At 44.4% G+C, this 24,089-nt stretch overlaps 3 protein-coding genes across 3 annotated transcripts; 2 read left to right on the forward strand and 1 right to left on the reverse strand.

Moving 5' to 3' along the window:
* Positions 1-347: 347 nt before the first annotated feature.
* hid1b (HID1 domain containing b) lies at positions 348-12,201 on the forward strand. The gene is made up of 19 exons (XM_079183141.1): positions 348-489; positions 1,853-2,002; positions 2,724-2,894; positions 4,730-4,849; positions 6,935-7,041; positions 7,531-7,647; positions 8,177-8,396; positions 8,485-8,541; positions 8,635-8,775; positions 8,939-9,029; positions 9,141-9,292; positions 9,394-9,472; positions 9,735-9,899; positions 9,992-10,213; positions 10,682-10,830; positions 10,912-10,995; positions 11,079-11,170; positions 11,615-11,773; positions 11,912-12,201. The coding sequence occupies exons 1-19, from the start codon at positions 424-426 to the stop codon at positions 11,973-11,975; spliced, it is 2,406 nt and encodes an 801-aa protein (XP_079039267.1). The 5' UTR covers positions 348-423; the 3' UTR covers positions 11,976-12,201.
* Positions 12,202-12,362: 161 nt separating this feature from the next.
* LOC306713460 (proton channel OTOP3-like) lies at positions 12,363-16,097 on the reverse strand (the record flags this gene model as incomplete). The annotated part of the gene is made up of 7 exons (XM_079183150.1): positions 12,363-13,239; positions 13,328-13,492; positions 13,584-14,269; positions 14,579-14,733; positions 14,851-14,909; positions 15,501-15,637; positions 15,716-16,097. 7 exons carry the CDS (start codon positions 16,095-16,097, stop codon positions 13,069-13,071), a joined length of 1,755 nt encoding a protein of 584 aa, XP_079039276.1. The 3' UTR covers positions 12,363-13,068.
* Positions 16,098-17,601: 1,504 nt separating this feature from the next.
* On the forward strand, positions 17,602-22,619 carry LOC306713463 (pre-mRNA splicing regulator USH1G-like; the record flags this gene model as incomplete). The annotated part of the gene is made up of 3 exons (XM_079183153.1): positions 17,602-17,765; positions 21,165-21,612; positions 21,798-22,619. 3 exons carry the CDS (start codon positions 17,602-17,604, stop codon positions 22,617-22,619), a joined length of 1,434 nt encoding a protein of 477 aa, XP_079039279.1.
* Positions 22,620-24,089: the final 1,470 nt, after the last annotated feature.

Consider the following 24,089-nt stretch of genomic DNA (forward strand, 5'->3'; position numbering starts at 1 on the left):
TTGTTTAATTAGAATTTTCTCAGTTTGTTGTTGAGATCAATGTCAATATTATTATTATTTGTATTAAATTGTATTTATTTGGAGGGTATATGGTGCAGATTTATTTATTTTATGATCATTTACATTAAAAATCGTCTTAACATTTACATTCTCCCTCTTTCTTTTCCGGCTGCAGCACAAAACAGCCTCATATTGTTTGTTCTTTAAAAATAACCACAACAACCTAGAAGTAATTACTCTACCAGCTTAAAAAAAAACGTTTTTTCACATACACTCTCTTGAAGCTTGAGTTTCCGAGCAGTACCTGAACGCAGCAGGAGCGCAGAGCGGCTGTGCGCGGTGGATGAGGGAGATTATCCTCCTTCACGGAGACTCCGCGTCAACACGGATCCAAACTAGCAGGAGGTGCTTCGTTGACACAAAATGGGAAACGCCGACACCAAACTCCACTTCAGGAAAGCGGTGATTCAACTCACGACCAAGACTCAGGTCTGTTCTTCACATTAACACTCTGTAGAAACAGTGAAACGTGCGCAGAGCGCGTCGGTTTGTGCGTTTGTGGTTTTAAATGGAGCCTGTGGAGATAAAGTTGGAGCGACAGATGGTAGCCTGAACTGCTCTGAATATTACATCAAGTGTAGAGGAAAACAAGCAAAACACTGCAGGCAGTTTATAAATGAGGATTATCACTCAAAATACAAATAAATCTCATGAAATATTGATGTTTTTCTCAATAGTTGAGCTGTTTGAGAGGCTGGAAACACTCACTTTGGCCGTTTGGATCATCTGAGTCCTTCATATTCTTATTTATTTTATAAAAGCATCCTTAAATAACTTGAACATGTAACACGTGAATTGAAACATTTGGTTTTCCAGCAGGCTTCACAGATGTGTTTACCTGGCAGGTGCATTTAAGGTGGAACTAACAGTCACATGCTCTCCAGCCTGAGTCATCGTTGACATTATTTAAGATAAACATTAAATCATTTTCATGCGACAGCTACTTTAATATCTTTTATTTTCTGGACAAAACAAGACATTTAAATACAGTCAATCGAGAGAATAACGAAAAGAATCATGAGCTGCTGCCTCAAAGTGTTTTTAGTGTACTTCAGTATGAGCCATTTATGTGCAGATTTTAACATCTGATTTAAAGAGTAAACATGAACTACTGCAGTACAATAGTTCCCTCTGAGATGTAGTTGAGCTAAAGTATAAAGAAACATAAAAAGGAAAGAGCCTTAAATACAGTTCTTGAGTAGACGCCCACAGCGTCAGAGGATATACAACCTAATAAAACGGTATAAATTAGGGAATAATACGTTAAGGTTTATAACTTAAGGTTTCAAAATAACACAACAGAGACATGATGAGCTCATTTTGTATCTTTATTAATTATTTCTTTGTAGATATTTTGTATCTCTGTAGTTGTTTTCTGTCTCTTGTTGGTGATTTTGTGTCTTATTGTGTCAATATTGTGTCTCTTTCAAGTTGTATGTCTCTTGTTGTTACGCATCTCTGTAGTTTTATGTTTCTTTGTAGTTTTGTGTCTCTTTGTAGCAGTTTAGTGTCTTTGGGGTCATTTTGAGTTTGACATTTCGTAGGCGAAAGTAATTCATTCATGATAATGGGCGCAGAAACACATCTGCTCTGCTCTTGTGGAGGTTGTTGCACAGTGATGTTGTGGTTGCTGTGGTCTGAGGTGATGCTTCTCCAGTCTGAGGTCAACTTACACACACACACACACACACACACACACACACACACACACACACACACACACACACACACACACACACACACACACACACACACACACTGATACAGACGTACTGTGTGTCCCCTCCTGCAGCCCGTAGAAGCCACAGACGATGCCTTCTGGGATCAGTTCTGGGCCGACACCGCCACCAACGTCCAGGACGTCTTCGCTCTGGTGCCGGCCGCCGAGATCAGAGCTGTCAGAGAGGAGTCTCCGTCCAACCTGGCAACCCTCTGCTACAAGGTAACCTTTATTCATGAGGGTGGGTCGGCCTGTGGGATGTGGTGTCTCCATCCTGGAGACGGTCGGAGCCAAAGGAATGCTGCTGTTTGTTGTTCCCACACTTTAAACGTCGCACATCTTAGTGTCTCTAAAGGTCAAGGGTCATTTAAGAAAAGCAGATTTTAGTTTGTAGATCTGAGTTACAATAACTGATGAAAAAGTTCCTGATTTCAGTCAAAGAGTTTCCAGTTTCACACTTTTATATTTGGGCAAAGTTCTTGTACAGCTGCTTGTGTATCAGGGGAACAGGGTGACACATAGATATCACCATGAAAGTTCCCCAGTTGATTTCTTACATTATTTTTAGTTTTACAAGTTTTCTGAAATGTTATGTTTAAATATGCAAATTAAACATTTTCTAATAGTAACTTTTGGTGAATTTAGGAGAAATCTACAAACGTAAAAAGACAAAAATATGGAAGAAAAATAGTCCAAAATCTCTGAGTTGACCTGCATCTGTCGTGTCTCGCCTTGAATTTAAAATGTTTAATAATTCTTAAAGTAAGGTGTAAATATATATATATCATTTTACTGTCAGGAGGGGGTTAGCTTAGCTTAGCATAAAGACTGGAAACAGCTATTAGAATACAACAGAAGCATTGAAAGCCTTTATCGTCCTGATCATAAATGCGTAGACGTCTGACTTGAAGGCATCCGTTGAAGCTTCTGGTTCTGCCCTCAGGCCGTGGAGCGGCTGGTTCAGGGTGCAGACTCCGGCTGCCGCTCAGAGAAAGAGCGCCAGGTTCTCCTGAACTGCACCCGGCTGCTCACTCGCATCCTGCCGTACATCTTCGAGGACGCCGACTGGAGAGGCTTCTTCTGGTCCACGGTGCCGGGAGCCGGCAGATCCGGGGTACGACTCTCGACACCAGATCTCTGTCACAGTCTTTAGTTTAACATCAGTGTTACACGTCGTGAGTGAGAAGCTACGACGCTTTAAAACCGCATCACAGGATGTTTATGTTCGTTAATTATTCCACATTGAAGCTGGTGAACGAGTGAACGGTAATAGGATAGGAATGCATTGAGGAAGCAACAACTCCCCGTTTCTTAAAGTACAAACCAACGTGTGTGTGTGTGTGTGTGTGTGTGTGTGTGTGTGTGTGTGTGTGTGTGTGTGTGTGTGTGTGTGTGTGTGTGTGTGTGTGTGTGTGTGTGTGTGTGTGTGTGTGTTTGAACTCTTATGTTGACAGGAAGTCATTTAAAGAGCTATTTTCATGTTTAATGTGAAAACAAAGTGGTTAATTACGTCATCTTTTAGCAAAACAAAGGACCAAAAACAAAGGAAACATTTAAGACCAAAAACAACATTTTTACTCCACCCAAAGGTTTAAACTGTGGATAAGTGGAGAGCAGGGCCGTCCTTCAATCGGAGGATCGGCGGTTCGATCCCCGGCTCCGGCTACGCTAGTTGGCTGCCGATGTGTCCTTGAGCAAAGACACTTAACCCCAAAATTGCTCCCGTAGCTCTTCTACGGTGTAGAAATGTGATAGGATCTGAATTGTAAGTCGCTTTGCTAAATGACTGTAATGTAACGTAATGACCGAGCCAGACCACAATGACTCAATGTCCTCTTACTAGCCTTTTCCAGAGCTTTCAGTCCCGTCTTCTGACTGTGAGACGCGGTTAAAAGTTCAAGACTATAAAGTTAGTAAGTGGAGCTTGATGAGTACATGTGTGTCTATGTATCTACATCTATACTTATACAAAGTTGCGTTCATGGAGCAACTACAATGTTAGCAAACCTTAGCACAGATTGAGCCAAACTGCATCCAGAAAACAATCATTTAAAAGCACAAATTCAGACTTTTTACAAATCAGAATCATGATGTAGTTATTTCGGCATCTGTTCATTTTGGGGTTCGTACGTCTTCGTAAACCAGCCGACGTGCGATTTGCTGGAAACTGTGAATACGGCTCGTTGAGCTTCACAGAGCGTCTCAGGATGATCTTATGAACCAAGTCATCTCCACGTTTGGTTCTACGACTCATCTCTGACTTCTGTTGAACAGCGGTTATTTAAATAAAAAGGCTTTATTTTTGTCTTCATCTTTGGTTGTTTTTAAATACACGTAGTATGAAATGTAGGACAGCAGACAGAGTTTAATCTGTCAGCAGGATTTTAATCCACCAGCGGTGAGAAGTGATGGTGAAGCTGTAAGATGAGACCGCTGCTGTCGAGGTCACTGTCCGAAAGCCTCCCCCCTCTCTCCCTCCTCTCTCCCTCCTCTCTCCCCCCTCTCTCCCTCCTCTCTCCCCCCTCGACGGCTGCTGCTTCTCTGGTTACCTGGTCGGCGGTCCAAACACTGCCCATATTGTCCCCCCCCCCCCCCCCGCCTCCTGGCCAGCGGTTGAATTAAAGAGGGATTGAATGTCCGTTAATTAAAGCTTTGGACTGCAGTGAAACGCTGAGCTGCAGCAGATGGAGCCGACTTAATGTGTCGTTTGAAGAAAAGAAACCAGTGAAATTATATTTTATATATTATATATTTCGATACCATTTCAATGTCTGTACGGTACATATGTTTCTGCAGCCAGTTAGCTTAGCTTAGCACAAAGACTGGAAGCAGAGGGAACCAACTAGCCTCTCTACTATCTAAATCCACCTTTAATCTGCACAAACTGGGTGTAAATTGTGTCCTTAATGTCGAATGTGACGTCCACTAACTCGTCTGTTTATCCTCCAGCGTTTGGACGAAGACGCCGATGAAGATGAAGCTCGGCCGCTGGCTGAATCGTTACTGTTGGCCATCGCCGACCTTCTCTTCTGTCCAGATTTCACGGCTCAGAGCCACAAGAAGAGCCCGGTGAGTCCACACTGTGTGTGTGTGTGTGTGTGTGTGTGTGTGTGTGTGTGTGTGTGTGTGTGTGTGTGTGTGTGTGTGTGTGTGTGTGTGTGTGTGTGTGTGTGTGTGTGTGTGTGTGTGTGTGTGTGTGTGTGTGTGTGTGTGTGTGTGTGTGTGAGAGGCCTCGGTATCCCACAATGCAGCTGGAGCCAAACACCTGCAAATAGAGAGCTAATAAATAAATGATGCCGTTTCTTGAGATGTTAGTGTGAGTATTTAAAAAATAAATTGGATATAGTTAGCAAGGCTAGCTGTTCCCACCTGCCTCCCTTCTTTATGCTAAGCTAGGCTAATCACAACCTGACTCCAGGTCCTCAAGTTTTGAGCTAGAAGAAAACCAGCTTTGCTCCACTCTGTTGACTTTAGTTTGATCCTTTAAGCTAACAGAGTCAACAACATAAAGTCTGTTATTTATTCCCCGTGGCGTTCGGTGCCACTTAGCGCCGTTATCTCCTTCACACAACCTTCTCAGGCGGTAGCCGGAGTTAATGAGTTACTCCACATGAGGCGGACGGAGGGAGGGAGGAGTGGCCGTGTTTGTCAACTGGGCTGAGGAGGACACGGTGGACACGGTGAGCAAACATCTGGTGCTGCAGAGGGAGGCGACGGAAACGTGGCTCTGCTTCAGGTCCTATAACTCCTCCGTGACCAGACCACTCCTCACTCCTCACTCCTCACTCCTCACTCCTCACAGCCGTCTGGAGGAAAGGTTTCCGTCTGTGCAGCCTGTGGTGACGGAGGTGGAAAATGACCGGTGGCCTGTGAAGCCTGCGTGTAACATGGAAACATGTGAGATTTGAGCGTTCGCTTCCCAGGGTCAGTAAAGGGTCAGTTCACATGAGTTAACAGATACATAAGAACAGGAGCCACAGATTAAACAAGACGTCTAGTTGGTAGTTTTGTGTCAGCTTGGAGCTGTTTTGTGTCTCATTGGTCGTTTTGGATCAATTTGTAGACATTTTGTCTCTTTCTGGACTTTTTTGTCTCTTTTTGTGACTTCCCAACAGGAAATGTTTATGAGGGGATGTAGGGTAGGGATGAAGGGATGAAAGAGTGTAGAGAAGAAGAAACGAGGAGGGTAGAGAGGGCCGTCGCCCCAGCTGATGATCCCGAACAGGAAGAGCCTGCTGCCGACCTCGCATGAGAGAGAGAGAGAGAGAGAGAGAGAGAGAGAGAGAGAGAATGTGAAAACGGAGTTGAAGAGGAAGTGAACAGGTTTCTTGTGTGGAGGAAATGACCCGTGTTCGGGGCGTTTTCTCTGTTCCTGAACTAAGTTTATAAAACTCAATTTATGTAACACTGACATTAAACAACCAACGTTTGCGAGGTTCCAACCAGCGTGTCCGGACCTCCTGAAGCCCAAGAGAAACCTAACGTACTGAAGACTTGTGACAAAGCAGTCAGGAGCTGAAGTCAGCGAATGAATGCCTCCTGTGTGTGTGTGTGTGTGTGTGTGTGTGTGTGTGTGTGTGTGTGTGTGTGTGTGTGGCACGGTGCCCTTTGCTGTCAGTTCACTTATAAAGAACAATGGCAGCACCTCGTCAGGTCTATTCATGACGCTGCAGTTATCGGTGCTGAGGTGTCACATGCAGATACTGTCGGCTTCGTCCACTCGTTGACTCACATGGAAGGAGGTGTGAACACGTCTCTGTTAGACGCTTATTAAATATTAATATTAATAATAATATTAATGTAGCTTCAGAATAAATCAATGTGTCTCCAACTGCTGAATAAGAAGTCTGTTAATCAAGATTAACTGTGTTAAATATATATTATATATATATTTAATAATTACAGATTTTGTTCATTTTCAATTAGGTTGTGACTGATACATTTCCGTCATTGATTATTCTTTTATTATGTTTTTGATGAATCTTTTAGTCTTTAAATTGTCACAAAAAATGTACAATTTATAATGATAGAATATCAGACGGATGAATTTGGGGTTTTTGATGACTTAATACGTTTAATCAAGTATTGGTCCTCTCAGCGTGGACCAGTCAGTCGTCAGCATGACGTCGTGTCTTTATCGTTTATCTGCTGCAGGACTCGGCGGAGGACATCCGGTCCATAGACAGCTGCGAGTACATCTGGGAGGCCGGGGTCGGCTTCGCTCAGTCGCCTCCTCTCAACTACGTCCACGACCTCAACAGGTGAGACTTTGAAGGTCGAAGAGCTGGCTCTGCTTTTTCTGTTTGTGCGTCAGTTTGTCTTGTTAGTGTGATTTATTTTATGGAATTTGGTAGAAAGGTGGGCGATCACGGCAGAGCAGAAGTTTGCCATCATATAGCTGCTTTATCATTAATTAATTGTATATATAAAATGTATAATATAGAGATTGAGACCATAAACTCATGTTTACAATGTTTACTGAGGTAATAAATCAAGAGAGAAGTAGAGTCATTTTCTCATAGACTTCTATACAACCAGAGGAGTCGCCCCCTGGTGGACACTATAGAGAATGCAGCTTTAACACATGAAGCTTTAGCTTCACTCTGCAGATCCGGAGATTTTGCTGAGCGAGACGCACAAAAATAAGCACCGGTTATACAGTTTGTCCCACAGAGAGCTCTGACAAGTTGACTTTAGTATAAACTAACTGTGTGTGATTTGTAGTAACGTGTGTGTTCCTGTTCGTTCAGGACGGAGCTGCTGAAGTTGCTGCTCACCTGTCTGTCTGAGGCCATGTACCTCCCTCCGTCCTCTGAGAAGAGGAACCTCAATCCCTGGGTGTCCTTCTTCTGCTCCTCAGAGAACAGGTAACACAAACATGTGTCCCCAGAATCATCTTTACTGTGGCTTCCTTTAGAGAGACTTCCTGAAACATGACGTTGTATTTGCATCTTTTACTACAAAGAGGTCTGGGTTTTATCATCATTCGTACGCCTCCCTGCTGGCGACTGGTGTAGTTGTCCGCATATCTCATGAACACCTGGAGGGAATTTTCTAAAATTTTGCATAAAAGTCGACCTGAACTCGAGCATGACATGATTTGATTTTGGTGATAAAAGGTCACTGTGATCTCACAAAATGCATAATCTTTTCGGCCAGACAATTTTCTCAGGATAAAATGATGAAGTGATGACATTTTGGACAGACATGGATGTAAACTGCAACTTGACTGTTTGGCGGAGGCTTACAGCCACGAGTCATCTAGTTTAGGAGAATATTAACTGTAAATATAAATATTAACGCTCTGCATTAACCAGTAATGTTAAGCTATGACCCTCTGAACACATGGAACACCACACAGCGCTGACCGACCTCTCGTCCTCTTTCTCCTGCCAGACACGCGCTGCCTCTGTTCACCTCGCTGCTCAACGTGGTGTGCGCCTACGACCCCGTCGGCTACGGCATCCCGTACAACCACCTGCTGTTCTCCGACCACCGGGAGCAGCTGGTGGAGCAGGCGGTCCAGATCCTCATCGTCACCCTGGAGCACGAGGGCCGGTCGGCCGCCAGCGCCGCCCTCCAGGCCCTGGACTCCTCCGCCGTGGAGGAGCAGGAGGTGAGAGGGAGTTTATTATTATTGTTATTATAATGAAATCACAGACGCTTACTCTGCATTTTAAAATCCTCTCTTGTCTATTTTTCAGCCAGCTGGACCTAATAACCTCTTTGTGAATTATCTCTCCAGGATACACAGAGAAGAGGTGAAATAAAGCGAAACTATTCCGCGCTGAGTACAGGATGATACTGCAGGACGTTGAAGTGTGTTGAAGTGTGTGTTGTGTTTTGTTCATCAGGACTTGAGCTTCATCCTGAAAGGTCTGGCTCGGCTGATGAACAACCCTCTGGTCCAGACGTACCTGCCTCATTCCTCCAAGAAGATCCAGTTCCACCAGGAGCTGCTGATCCTCTTCTGGAAGTTCTGTGACTTCAACAAGGTGCGGAGCTCGTTTTTTCTATGAAACCACGAAGCTACAAGCAATTAATGCAGAAAAGTCATCTCTCCATCTCTTTAATAGTTTAGTCTGTTGGCAACATTCTGCTGTAGATAGACATTCTGCTCAAATAAATGCGTATGAAGTTTGTGTTTGTGTGTTTTAGAAGTTCCTGTTCTTCGTGCTGAAGAGCAGCGACGTGTTGGACGTGCTGGTTCCGATCCTCTTCAGCCTGAACGATGCCCGAGCAGATCAGTGTGAGTCACGCACAACGAGACGTTAACTAGCAGAAGATCGTTAATGGTCAACCTCCAAAAAACAAAAGAAAAAAAGAATGAAATCATGTTTTTTTGTTTGTGCGTCTGCAGCTCGTGTGGGCCTCATGCACATCGGCGTGTTCATCCTCCTGCTGCTGAGCGGGGAGAGAAACTTCGGCGTTCGTCTGAACAAACCGTACGCTCTGCGTGTCCCGATGGACATCCCCGTCTTCACGGGAACACACGCCGACCTGCTCGTTCTGGTGACGTGACGTTTATATTTCAGATTCTTTCTTAAAAACCCTGAAAGAATGAGTGGACGTCTGATGAATCCATAACTCTAAATATTACTTTTATGTTTAAGATCTTCCACAAGATCATCACCTGTGGAAACCAGCGGCTGCAGCCTCTGTTTGACTGCCTGCTCACGATAATAGTGAACAGTGAGTATCAAAGATATTAATAATAATAACTTTATTTATACAACACCTTTTAAGTTTACAAAGTGCTTTGACAGACAAAGAAAAATAATTTAGTAAAATAATTTAGTAAAATCAACAAATACAAATAAAACAGAAAAGCGACAACATCACATAAAAACCAGTCTGTAACAATGTGTTTTAAGAAGTGATCCAAAAGAGATGCAACGTCGCCCTCTGGTGGTGAAATATAAGAGTGTTTGTAAAGCCTGCTGTCCTCCACCAGTCTCTCCGTATCTGAAGAGCCTCTCCATGCTGGCGGCCAACAAGCTGCTCCACCTCCTGGAGGCCTTCTCCACGCCCTGGTTCCTCTTCTCCTCCCAACAGAACCACCACCTGGTCTTCTTCCTGCTGGAGGTCTTCAACAACATCATCCAGTATCAGTTCGACGGTGAGAAACACGAGATGAGGTGAAGTAAAAAAATAAACACCTTGTGATGGTGCCGGTCCAGCTGAAATCCCCCCCCCCCCCCCCCCCCACAGGTAACTGCAACCTGGTGTACGCCATCATCAGGAAGCGTAACGTCTTCCACCAGCTGGCCAACCTGCCGTCCGACGCGGCGTCCGTTCAGAGCGCGCTGCAGAGGAAGAAGAAGTCCGGGATTTCTAGGAGCAACTCCACGGAGACGGAGTCCATGGACGGCTCCAGACCGGCGGTTCCTGCCGAGCCCGGAACACTTAAAGCCAGTTTAGAGGCCACTCCAGGTACCAGTCGTCACACACCGACGGTCTGCTCGGACTTGCACGAGCGTGAACGGAGCTCATTGATGCTGTTTGATTTAAGTAAAATAAAAATGTATTTTAAAATGTTTTGTGTTCTTGCATACATTTATCAATATTGTTTTCACTTTAATTACTTTAATTAGAACAATGATTATAATTAATTATAAAAGATTATAATTTATTACAACTATGAGAATTATGAGTCAGTATTATAAAATGCTTTATAATGTATTTTTATTCTTGTTAGAAAGCGTTATAAGTTATGATTATACAGAGCTATAGCAGATTATAATTATGTTTATTCTGTATTTTAGACATTTGTTAGCTGCAGCTGTAAATCCTCCATGAAGGAGCAACGTTACAGCCTCATCAGAGAGTCTGCATGGGGCGGTTTTCATGATCCATTCTTCCCTGCAACATAAAAAGAAGTCTTCTCTTGCGTCCCTTTAGGACTCGATAAGATAACGGAGAAGTCCCAGGTGAGCCTGGACGGCACCATGGTCACCGTGTCTCACCCGGACTCCCCACAGACGCCGGCCGACTGCAGCGCCGCGGCTGCAGCCAGCGACACAGAGTCCAACTCGGAGAGAGACCACGAGGTAAAGACGGCCCTCACGCCCATCTCGCTCTCTGCTTCTGTCTGCAGGTAAAGTGACTCCCACGTGCTTTTATTTTGAAAGGTCTTCCACACAGAGTCGGAGGCGGCGAGGAGTCGGTTGTCGAGCGTGTCGTCATCGGCGGCCTGGAGCGCCAACACAGACTGGGTGAGTAGAAGTCCTTTATCCTCCCTGCTGTGTTTACTCTCCATCTTTTGTCCGCTTCCTCATCGTGCTGCTCGTGTTCTCAGGTGTTGTCATGGAAAGCCAAACTCCCTCTACAGACCATCATGCGGCTGTTACAAGTGCTGGTCCCTCAGGTGGAGAAGATTTGCATCGACAAGTGAGAAGTGATACGTCTTTTATTCTTTTATTCTTTTATTCCAAACATCTTTGTTCAGGGCTAAATGATAGATTACAGTTTCCTTTGGTCTTGTGACCCCAGATAATATAAAGTTACTGTGAGGAACTATTAGCTGGTTATGAAACCGTCTCAGTTTATCACTGAGGCCTCTATCTGACCTTCATCAGTACACGAGACCACTATGAGGAACCTTTAATATCATGGTGGTTCTGTTGGTCCCTGTGGACTAAAGTGGAAGAGTCTCTTTAGAAAACCTCTCATGTTACTGCAGCAGGTCTGACAGTCTGCTCCTCTCAGTCCTGGTTCTGGTTCCTGAGCCTGGTTCAGAACCAGTTAGAAGTTCCTCACAGTAACTTTAAGATGCTAATATTGATGTGTGCAGCTTTAATTACTCAGATGAACTGTTGTTGTCGTCGTCCTCAGGGGTTTGACAGACGAGTCAGAAATCCTGAAGTTCCTCCAGCACGGCACGCTCGTCGGCCTGCTGCCCGTCCCTCATCCCATCCTCATCAGGAAGTACCAGGCCAACGCCGGCACGGCCATGTGGTTCCGCACCTACATGTGGGGCGTCATCTACTTACGGTAAACACACCGAGCTCCAGCAACCGGTTTATGTTGCGTGTTATATTACGAAAACTAAAAGCAGTCTGATGGATGTATTTTCAAACTGGTCTGGCGAGTCACACGTGTTGATTACGTGTGTTTCCTCTGTTGCCGTAGCAACGTGGACCCTCCGATCTGGTACGACACGGACATCCGGCTGTTTGAGATCCAGAGGATTTAGAGCGGCTGGTGAAGGTTTCCGGTTCACTTTGTTCTCTTCACAAACTCAACAACAACAACAACAACATCTGCTTTTCTTCTTCTTCACGCCTGAACTGTGATCGGAGGAACATTTCACCGTTTTCTGGTGTTCAGACAAACACAAATGTCTAAATGTGTCAAAGCACTTACTACTGTGTACACATACAAGCTGTATCATGAGCGATGCCAAATGGTCATTAAATTTGACATAATCATGACATGAAGTGATGTTTATTGAACATTAATTTATTCACCAAACTGTGAAATACATTTCTCCACGGAGCTGCTTTGTGCACCGAAGCAGCGTCGTGTTGAAACAGGAAAGGGACAAACAAAGTTTACAAATATTATTGTATGCTGTACCACTAAAATATATATATATATATATATATATATATATATATACGTGGTCTCCATGACTTCACCCGTTGGTTTATGGACCAGAGTTTTGAAGCCGCGAGATTGGCATCATGGCCGCTGCCATCTTGGTTTTTGTCCGTAACCATCTTGGATTTTGGACCAGAAGTGACACAAGAGGGAATAAATATTTGAATAAAACATTGTTAGGCTACCAAAATGTTACAATTTACTTTCATGAAGTGAAAACAAACAAAGGGTTAAAAATGTAAAACAAAAACACGGACAACTCCAACTCCCTAAAGCATCCCCTACGTTATGGTCTGTTTGACTCTAAATGGACCATCATTCACTAAATGAACATCATGCTGTATTGAAGAAGACTTGAAACTAGAGTTTGAGACCATAAACTCATGTTTACAATGTTTACTGAGGTAATAAATCAAGAGAGAAGTAGAGTCATTTTCTCATAGACTTCTATACAACCAGAGGAGTCGCCCCCTGGTGGACATTAGAGAGAATGCAGCTTTAAGACATGAAGCTTTGGCTTCACTTTTTAGAACCGGAGGTTGAGCCTCATTGTAACAAACAGCCTCAGATGGATCTCCTCATACTGTATTAACCAAATATTATATAAAATGTGTATCATGTTTTTTCCCCCAAACATTTTTCACATCATCTACGTTAACCGTCGTGTAGTCGGGCCTCCGCTGGTGTCACGCAGAGATGAGCAGCTCCATTAAAGCTCCCACAGAGTGCATCCTGTAGAAAACGCTGAGCGGCTGACCCAAGTTCACCAGAACAAACCAAGCCGAGAAGCCGAAGAACTGTTTCCCGAGTCCGTTGTCAAACTGAGGATGGACTCCGAACGCGGGGATGACCCACAGCTGCAGGAAGAGGGAACACGGGCGGGTTACGAGTGCAGAAAGAAGCTTGTATTGCTGCATGAATCACATAATAAACACAGGATATTACCATAATGTTAGACAGGATGAGGAAAGCACAGATTTCTTGTATGGCTCTTTTGGTCCAGGGTTTTTTCCCATCATGCTCTATGGCAGCAGCTGGCGCGTTCCCATCCAGCAGTGAAACATTCGTCTTCCTCTCTTCTTCTTTTGGCACTGCAGCCTTTTTCTTAAGCTGTGGGGCAGTTTATCATTCATACACATCAAAACCTTTTTAATGACTTCTTGCTCCAGTTTATAAAAACATCCACTTGACCTGCAGGTACCTTGAATATGTTGCTCCGCTGCCTCTCTTTCTTCTTGGCGAGCAGGCTCGGGTGCCTGTGGAGGCCCTCGATGATGAAGATGTTCTGGAGGATGAGCTCCAGGAGGCTGAGGAGGGAGTAGGACAGGTCCAGGTCCCCCAAGTGCCCGCCGGTCCCCACAGCCAGGGCCGCCACCAGGGAGAAGTAGGACAGGGTGAGCTGGCCCAGAGCCGCCGCCACCAGGAGCGTCACGTCCAGGCTGCGGGTCGGGTTGTGTCCCGCCTCGTTCGCCCTCCTCTCCAGCCTGTGGACCAGCATCCCCGCCAGGCAGCACAGGGACATGGCGGGCATGACGGCCAAGTGGTAGCAGTAGAAGATGAGGAAGGCGGTGGCGCGGAGCTGCTGCCGGCTCACCCAGACCTGGTAGAGGATGAAGACGACCACGCCCGCCACGAGCACCAGGGCGCCGAACACGAGGCCGTACACGAGGCCGCCTTGGTACACGACGCGGAGGGTCAGCTCGTGGGTGTCGTGGTCGCCGTGGCCTGGACTCCTCCCGCGGCCCACGTTCTTCCACATCACGTAGACCATGCAGCCGGCCATCAGGCAGAACTCCATGTTGAAGGGGTAAAGGATCTCGAAGCCCTTCCTGAAGGTGAGGCAGGTCGCACTCGCAGCGCACTGGCAGAAGGTCGAGTTCATGATTCCTGGAGGCAGGAAACTAAATAACTAGTAGATATCACCGTGAACTGACATTAAGACTATTATTTATTGCATTACACGTTTTCTGAAATGCTTTATTTAAATATGCAAATAAGGCATTCTACAGACCAAACAGACAAAGTAGTAAAATAAACACCTCGATGTATTTTGTGGATGTTTTCTTTACATAATCCTAAAATAAACAACAGACTGAAATCTCTACATTGACCCGTGCATGAAGAACAATGTTTTTGCCTGCAGTGTATTTACAGCACAACGCAGGTTGTGTATTTCTACCTGTGAAGTTTAACTACCTGCTACATCAGAGTTTTGTGCTTCGGAGGAGTTTGTGTTGCTGAAATCGAGCCCGTCGTCTTTTTCTAACTCGATCTCCTCGTGGATCGAGTCCTCGGTCACCGCGTTCAGCCACAGCAGCAGGTCAGCTGACAGGATCAGTATCAACCCGGACCTGCAGCACAAACACACACATGAGACACAACAAACGGTTAAACAACATACAGCGGAAGCTATAAATGACAACATGTTCATACATGTGGAACATTTATTAAAGATGTGTGAGATGCACCTGGTGATGATCTTGTGTTTGTGGATGCAGTCTTTGGAGTGAGCCCACAGTAAATACGACTGCAGAAGAGAAGCAAACAGTTATTCAATCAGAGCATTTCTTTATCAATTCAAAGATTACGTTATTTTATAATTTAATGTCTAAATGCTGCAAATAATGAGCCTAAACGTCTTGGAGTCAAAGCTCTTTTAATTTTTGGTTATGAACAGAAGTGCTGATTTTACATCTAATAAACTTTAAATATAACTCGTCTGCAGCTCTCGTGTTATTAACGAATATAGTTTTAGTTAATGAACGTTTATTGAAGCCATCTTTCCCTCAATTTTGCTAATTGTTAATGAAATTAGTGAAAAGACCATGAGATGCAGTTGAGAGCTCTGGTAAGCGAGTTATTTTGTTGCACAGATCTTGAGTTTAGTTGAAGAAGTGATTGTAGAGATTATGGGGTTATTATGGCATTTTAAAGATTATTTGCAGGGACGTTTGTTTGCTTGTGATTCTGCTTTAGAAGCTCTTGTTCTTCTAGATAATTTAACATCTGCTGAATATATTCAAATTTAGCATTTGCACTTTTTGTCAAATGTTGCTTAGCGTCTTCCTTCTGTCTTCTTGCTCTTGTTCCATAAAGTAAAGAACATGAATCTCATTACCTGCAGCGCGAGAAAAGGCGCCTCGATGAACGGAGCGAGCACCGTAGCAGCAGGTTTACACTCCTTCATGCTCATCAAGTACCCGACCCTGAAGACACACAGCAGCAGGCTGAAGGCGGCGAACAGCATGAGGACCACTGGACCAGAGGAGAGGAAGCACATCAGTACACGGTCCAAAACGCTTCATATCTAGTCTAGAAAACACAGGAGCTCACCGGTGACAGCGAGTCCCCCGGCGTGGTGGTCTTTATGTGGGCAGATGCCGGGCTGCTTCCTGGCCCACAGCAGGAACCACAGCATCCAGATCAAGCTGACCCCCATGAGCAGCAGCATGAACACCTGGTGCTCCTGGTGCTTCATGCCCTTGGGGTGGAAGGCCTGGCCGGCCAGCAGCGCCGCTCCCAGCAGCACCATGTTCAGACCCAGCAGACCGGAGATCAGACGCCTCCCACTGGGGGCCCAAAGCAACCCCAGATCCAGCTCCGGGTCCGGGTCCTGGATCTGGATCTGAGGGTCTGAGCTGTGAACTGGTTCGACACTTTCAGGTGTTGTCCCCCGGGAGGAATCGGCCTCTGTGACTCCAGGATCTGGATTCATATTTTGTATTTCTTCTAAAACTCTTTAAATCCTTCGGCTCGTTTGCATTCGGTCTTCAGGGTTTTTTCTCACTACTTTACGAGTGAGAACCCTGCAGCTCAACATGTGGAGGCTTGCGTCATATAGGTGCAAGTTCTCATTCTGATCCGCCTCCACACACCTGTAGGTGTGGTAACGATCTGCATAAATATACCGACACACCTTTGTTTGGGAAACCAACAGGTTTCATGTTTGCGTTCCATGTCGACCTTCATTTCACCTGCTCTGCCACTTGAACAACGTTTGCTTCATGGATCCAGATGACCTCAGCAGAAACTCCTTTAAACCATAAATATATATACTGTATATATATACTTTGTATATATATATCTGTCAGTGAGGTCTTTTGTTTATTGGGTTATTTGACCGGGACAGTGGACATTAATAAAATCTCTCTGTAAATGAGTTTTTCATCCGTAGTCCCGGGACAGATGGTAAAAGTCGCCCTTAAAAGCAGAATATGAGATTAAAATTACAAAGTTAGTCATTTAATATTTATAAGCATGAAAATATAATAATGGAAGGAAATAGAATTTGAATAGAAACATCATTCAGGAAACCATTATACTACATCAAGTACTATTAAGACATGCAACACACAAAACAACACATGCAAAGTAAATAAATGAGGGATAATAGTTTGAATAGAAACATGGACAGAACATTGTTAGACACTAAAATAAAGCAGAACAGAAGAACAAAACATAAAAAGCATGCAAAGTATTTAAAATACACAAACCAGCTGACTCAGCAGAACAACAATAAAAACATGAATGCAGTTCTGACATCCACAGCTGCCGGTAATTTACCGTGAAGTTGAATTTGCGTAATATATCATGAAGTCATGCTGTGTTTACGGAGAAAGACTGTAATTAGGTTCACAGTATTTATGCTGTTAGAATAGTTTACCATAAACAGGTTTATAACAGCTGTTCTTTTTAAGTAATTTACTCATCAAGTCAACTCATAAAACACGCTTGAGGATTAAAATCCATCAAGTCTGCTTTATTTGTTTTAATCTGCACAAAAACTGCACTAATGTAACAAATAATTTATGTTAATTCACAAACACAGAAATGAATGGAAATCTGGTGTGTGTGTGTGTGTGTGTGTGTGTGTGTGTGTGTGTGTGTGTGTGTGTGTGTGTGTGTGTGTGTGTGTGTGTGTGTGTGTGTGTGCGCGCGCGCATACAAAATACATAACAAAAAAACATTTTCGTTTTCTATTGGCCCATACACTAAAAGGGGCGTGTCTCTTCGTCATAGCCCCGCCCCCCGCCCCGCCCCTGCCTGACAACCAGCACGCCGCGTGTTCGTCTCCTATAGCAACCAGCCCGTCAGCGCCGCTCCGTGCCTCTTGCAGCCCGGTCGGTCGGTCGGTCGGTCGGTCGGTCCGCCCGGAGACACCCTCCACAGAGAACCTCCATGGAACCGAACCGAGAGTGAGTCAGCCGGGGCTTATAGCCATGGACGACCGGTACCACCGGGCGGCCCGGGACGGGTACCTGGACGCGCTGAAGGAGGCCACGCGGAAGGAGCTGAACGCACCGGACGAGGACGGGATGACACCGACTCTGTGGGCCTCGTACCACGGGAACCTCGAGACACTGCGACTCATCGTGGGGAGAGGGTGAGTCGTCCGGTAACACCGGGTCCGGTGAGGGGGAAGTAACCTCTCCTCTCTCTTTATTTCTATTTTATAATTATATGATAAAGCCTTATTTATTATTCTGATGATTATGTCAATATCTGTAAGTTAAAGTTCACTGTAAATAAGTTGATGTATCTGTTAACAGAGAGTTATAATAATAATAATAATAATAATAGAAGAGACCTGTGTCCACTTTGCTCTTTATTCATATAAAAGTATATTAAACTCTCTAGAATAAATATATAAATATATATATATATATTTATATATATATAAATATATAACAGAGCTTTATATTTTATTATATTTTATTTTTATTTTATTATTTTGATAATCATGCCAATATCTGTAAGTTAAAGTTCAATGTAAACAAGTGGATTTATCTTATTTCAACCAAAAACCAAAATAAACTAAACAAACAGAGTTGATTTTTCTGTTAACAGAGTGTTATAATAATATTAATAATAATAATAACACCTTTGTTATTAATATAAAATGATACTATTTAAACTCTCCAGCTTCAGAAATTAATATATAATATTGTATATTATACCTCAGTGATCTGCTAATATTCGTATGAATGATAATAAACATTGTGCCACATATGATGCTGCTGCTTCTCTATAATATAATCAGAGCTGCTGCAGATTAAACGCTTTACATTTTAACAGCCTGATTGCAGAGAAAGGTCAGCGTTGATGCAACTCTCTGTAGGAGAAAGAGTGATGCATCTGAAGCACGATAACGTTGTGTTTTAATGTCACAGATCTAAACCGTTACAGACCAGAGCCGGTATAATGAGATGAGTTCATAGAAGCTATTGCACGACATGATCTGTGCTCTGAAAGAGTATTTGTAGGAGAAAACTGAGATAGTGATGAAAGTGTTGAGGAGTACGTCGATGTTCTGGTGAGATAAGTCGTATCACAGACGTGTTTTGTTGAAGCTTTAGGAGACAGAGCAGCAGGGAGGAGGACGGTCTGTCATGATGCTGGTGCTGGTGACGGGTTTATAGGCAGCAGTAAAGTGGAGGCTATTTGGGTTTGATGCTGCAGAAACAGGAGAAAGGTCACCGTGATGGATGTTGATGCTTCATCCTCCTACAACGGATAATATGGAGGACGCAGTGCAGAGAGGATGTGAAGCTACGACTAAAGCTCACAGCAAAAAGTAAATGAGAACAAGAAGAGGAGCAGGACATGTCTTTCTATTAAATCGTTAGTGCTGCAAATATTTTCCTACAAAAACTTTTCTTACTCAACAAAATAAGACAAACTTCTCATGTTGCCAAATGATTTCAATGACTAAATATCTGCTTTACAAACCAACTTCAGGTATACAGGTGCACCACTAAGGCACTATATCAACTAAAATGGGTCCTTTACTATTACCTCATTAATTAAAGATTAATTAATGACTTGTCTTGTAGAGCTGCGTTTAAAAAATCTAGTATTAAAGACCCTGAGAAGTAGAAATATTTCTGTGTAACATTCAATGTTTATGAGTAAATAAGCAACAATCAAAGTTAAATAAATAAACACCCCCTAAAAGAGGATGTGTAGGTCAAAGCTTCATGTGTTAAAGCTGCATTCTCTCTAGTGTCCACCAGGGGGCGACTCCTCTGGTTGTATAGAAGTCTATGAGAAAATGACTACTTCTCTCTTGATTTATTACCTCAGTAAACATTGTAAACATGAGTTTATGGTCTCAATCTCTAGTTTCAAGTCGTCTTCAATACAGCATGATGTCCACATACTTCTAGTATGTGGACCTAAAGTCCTAAAGTCGTGCAGACTGAACGAAACATAACATTGTACCAAAGAAAGTATAGAAGTTTGCTCTTGAGGCGTATTGCTCTTGAGTCGTATACCTGTTGCTAGTAAACAAGTGTTTGTGTTTCATGAGTCAGAGTTAGAAGGTCGTGTTACTATGTGATTCCTCCTTCTTGCATTTCTTTCCTTTGAAATATTATCTGTTTAATTACTCTTTCAGCTGACAGGGTACAGAAATATACGCTGCTCTGAGCATTAAAATAAACCACGCACTTTCTTTGCTCGAATGTCAGAGGAGACATTTGTCTGCAGACAGGAAATCAGGGTTGTTGCTGATAAAGGTTTGATGGCCGTGAGGCGTGTGGTAACACTGTCTCTGGGTGTCTGCAGAAAAAAGGCTCTTGGTGTGCGGGATAAATAATGCAGAGTCACCTCTGTCATGTTTAACCTGCAGCGCTTCAATTATTCATCAGGACCCCGGGGCCATGTGGGCGGAGACTGAACAGGAAGAGGAGGGACAACACAGTAGTATTCAGACTGTGGTGCATTGTGGGAAAGTCAACATGCAGAGCATTGTGGGTAGTGCTTTTTTGACATCATGTTAATTTTTCAGTCATTTTAATTACTTAGCGGTGCTGTCTCAGCTAATATTACTGCTATTTGACAAAGTTTCACCCATGATGCACTGTTCATTTCCAGGCTTATATCATGATCATACATTCAGACTTATAAAGGTTAAATACAATTTTATTAATGTTCAAAGAGTCGTCTTCAGATTGGTTGTTGTGTCCGACCAATAAGTGAAAAGATATTCTGTTGGAAATTTCTGCACAACTAATTTGAAGTGTGGAGAAATTGAAGAAATTTAAATTGTATTCACAACCCCAGAGCAGGAAGTGAAAACACTCTGTTTGGGATATGGATCAAAATACTCGGATGCTTCATTGCCTCACTCAAGTAATGACACCTAAGGGTCATTTTCACAACACAGGAGATTGACTGACATAGTTGCAGGTCGTGTGAGTCATCTTACTTCCTAAGATCAGTCGGTAGTGTAAGAGGATCAGCAAAGTGAGGTTGAGTTTCTCAGTGAACCTGGTTTAAGTCTGCAGCGTGAGAGATCGCTGCAGGAAAACATCTGTTTGTTGCAGGAGGTAAAATTAGAAAAAGGGCCATAAATTGAGAGAGCAAGCCATGAAATTAATCCCACACCAAATGTACACATGTGGATAGATGTGTGGACCAGACGGCAACCACCTTCATGTTCTAAGTGAAGTCAAAGCTTCATGCGTTAAAGCTGCATTCTCTCTAGTGTCCACCAGGGGGCGACTCCTCTGGTTGTATAGAAGTCTATGAGAAAATGACTCTACTTCTCTCTTGATTTATTACCTCAGTAAACATTGTAAACATGAGTTTATGGTCTCAATCTCTAGTTTCAAGTCTTCTTCACTACAGCATGATGTCCACATACTTCTAACCATAAAATGAATTGGTGAAACTGCAGAACGCTGGTTTGGTCCTTTCAGATTTCAGATTAGTAACAGAAATCATAATGAATGTGTGAATCCAGTCATGCTAAGATGCAACATGGCGTCTTGTCTTCCAGAGGCGACCCGGACAGGTGTGACATCTGGGGCAACACACCGCTTCACCTGGCAGCTGCCAACGGCCACCACAACTGCCTGTCCTTCCTGGTGGCCTTCGGTGCCAACGTGTGGTGTCTGGACAACGACTACCACACGCCGCTGGACATGGCCGCCACCAAGGGGCACATGGACTGCGTTCGCTACCTGGACTCCATCGCTGCCAAGCAGGTCACCCTCAACCCGAAGCTGGTCGGCAAACTCAAGGACCGGGCGTTCCGCGCGGCGGAGCGCCGGATCAAGGACTGCGCAAAGCTCCAGAGGAAGCACCGCGAACACATGGAGAGGAAGTTCATGAAGGAGTCGGCGGCTTTAGACAACTTGGATGCTATCAGCTTTTCTAGCTACACCAGCGGCAGCACGCTGAGCCGCAAGTTCAACACTGTCACCTCCAACATGCCATACTCGCAGGTGGTTGTTCTTTGACTTTGTGTTAAAGTACAATAGATCTCGTCCCACTTCAGCCCTCATTTGCCTGGTGAAGTCAAGTTCTGTTTGGGTCGCAGCAACATTAATTGTTTAACTTCATGTGGGTCTACCCATTCATGATCTACATAACTTTTTACTAATTCTTAATGTCTTCATGTTCCCCTCAGGCCACCCTGCACTCCACAGCCAAGGGCAAGGCCAAGATACAGAAGAAGATGGAGAAGAAGAAGCAGGTCGATGGAACGTTCAAGATCTACGAGGACGGGAGGAAAAGCGTGCGCTCGCTGTCCGGCCTGCAGCTCGGCAACGACGTCATGTTCCTCAAACAGGGCACGTACGCCAACCCCAGGGAGCGGTCGCGCCTCAACATCCGAGACATGTTCCACCGCGACCACAACGACGGCGACGACACCGTCTCCCGTGCCATGAGCGACCCGGGCCTCCACGAGGCCGCGTATTCAGAGATCAGCGCAGACTCCGGACGCGATTCCCTGTTCACCCGACCCGGGCTCGGCACCATGGTGTTCAGGAGGACCTATTTGAGTGGAGGCGTGTTTGGTATCGGGACACGGGATGAAGAGAGCGTAGTGGGGAGTGAACCTGTGGGCCGGGCACCGAATGTTCGTCTACGGGGAAATCTGGCCCGGCGTTCGCCCAGCTTCGATGAGGACAGCATCGGCAGCGCCTTGAGCCTGCAGGAAAGAAACCTTCGGGAGTTGCCCTGGGAGGAGACGGATGTCGGGTTGGATGAGGACTTTGAGCCAGAGAACAGTCCTCTGGAGACCTTCCTGGCCTCTCAAGGCCTCAGCGAGTTCATGCCCATCTTCAGGAGGGAGAAGATCGACCTGGAGGCTCTGCTGCTTTGTTCGGATCAGGACCTCGCCAGCATTCACATCCCTTTGGGCCCCAGGAAGAAACTTCTGGACGCCTGCAAGAGACGTCTGGACACCATAGACGAACCAGAGGCCATTGAAGACACTGAGCTCTGAAGGTCAGTGTGGAGTAATCCACGTTTTGTTTTAAATGGGAGGCACCACGCTCTGCTCTCAGATAACCCTTTGTTGTCTCTCATAAGCTACTGCTTTTGCATTTGCATATTGTATAGATGATAAGGCTGGGTGTCATTTAAGAAATTACAATACCAGCACCCTTAAAATGATACTGATACCAACTGAGTACTTCATACGGTACCAACACGGTTCCACACAACTCCAACCAGAGCACATATTTACCTGTGAGATCCACCTGTGTGGGTTTGCAGCAGGACCCTTTTTACGGGCTAAAGGCCGCCATCTAGTGGCGACCTGTGATATAACGAGAGACCTAAGAGTCATTGTAGTAGAATACAATGATACATAACATTGTTTTTTCCCCATTTATTCACAGGATAACATGACTCCATGTACTGTTATTAACCAACAGTACAGTCAGTGGAGGAAACATGGAGTCAAGGCATCTGACCGGAACTTGGAAAAAGACGAAATGAACATTTCATGGGAAAGCTTTGCCACATGTAAAAACACACGAACACTGTCCAATGAATCTTAGCCTGACTTGTTATTGTTGCATACTGTATTGATTAATGTGTTATCCATTAATGATTGTACTTAACCCTTTGAACATACTGTTATTATTTATCTTCGTTGTACAGCTGTCTCACTGTAAACATGTTATTGTACTCCACGGCACATACACAATGGTGACTCTTTATGATTGGGAATAGCTAACGGACTGACTGCTCTGCAAACACTATGTCAGCGTGTGCTAGATAACACTGTTATCTCACGTTGCTGCGGGGCGTTTGTGGTTTCACTGAAGGTCTGTCTGCATGAATGTTATCTTATTTTAAACTGTTTTTGTATTTGAAGATGTACCCACAACAATAAGTATCTTTTGTTATAATAAAGTGAAATTATTATTGTTTCGCGTGTGAATAATGTGTTGATATAACCAGTCAGTGTGTCTTTCTCTGGCGTCTTAGGTGACACTGACCGTTTGTTTAAATAAATAAAAAAAGACCAGCTCAAGGCTGTGGAGGGACGTGAGAGGAGCTGGCGGGCGGCCTGGTTGTTCTTATGTTGCCGTCTCTGCAGTATGTCTGCTGTCCTTTAGAGTGAAAACACACACACACACACACACACACACACACACACACACACACACACACAAACACACAGTCACTGGGTCAGCATGGCCACAAGCCCAGAACACTGACCTCTCTCCAGAAAACAACTGACACCAGATATATATAGATATATATATCTATATATATATGCATGAGTGTGCATATGATGTGCAGAGTCTGCATACAGTATATGTATATACATACAGGCTCTAACCTGGGCCAACTCCACACCCAGCTACGAGGGCACATTCTTGCACAGCAGCATCCCCCCCCACGGTGAAGAATCAGCTGCTGTTAATCCACCTCCTGTCTCCCTCTCCTTTCCCAGGACGTT

This window comes from Pholis gunnellus, assembly GCF_910591455.1.
Source record: "Pholis gunnellus genome assembly, chromosome: 21".
NCBI classification, from domain to species: domain Eukaryota; kingdom Metazoa; phylum Chordata; class Actinopteri; order Perciformes; family Pholidae; genus Pholis; species Pholis gunnellus.

Excerpts from the sequence above, each read along its gene's own strand:
- hid1b (XM_079183141.1), top strand. The coding sequence starts at position 424 with ATGGGAAACGCCGACACCAAACTCCACTTCAGGAAAGCGGTGATTCAA. Across the intron at positions 9,473-9,734 it reads GCTCACGATAATAGTGAACA|TCTCTCCGTATCTGAAGAGC; the intron begins GTGAGTATCAAA and ends GTCCTCCACCAG. Across the intron at positions 9,900-9,991 it reads CATCCAGTATCAGTTCGACG|GTAACTGCAACCTGGTGTAC; the intron begins GTGAGAAACACG and ends CCCCCCCCACAG.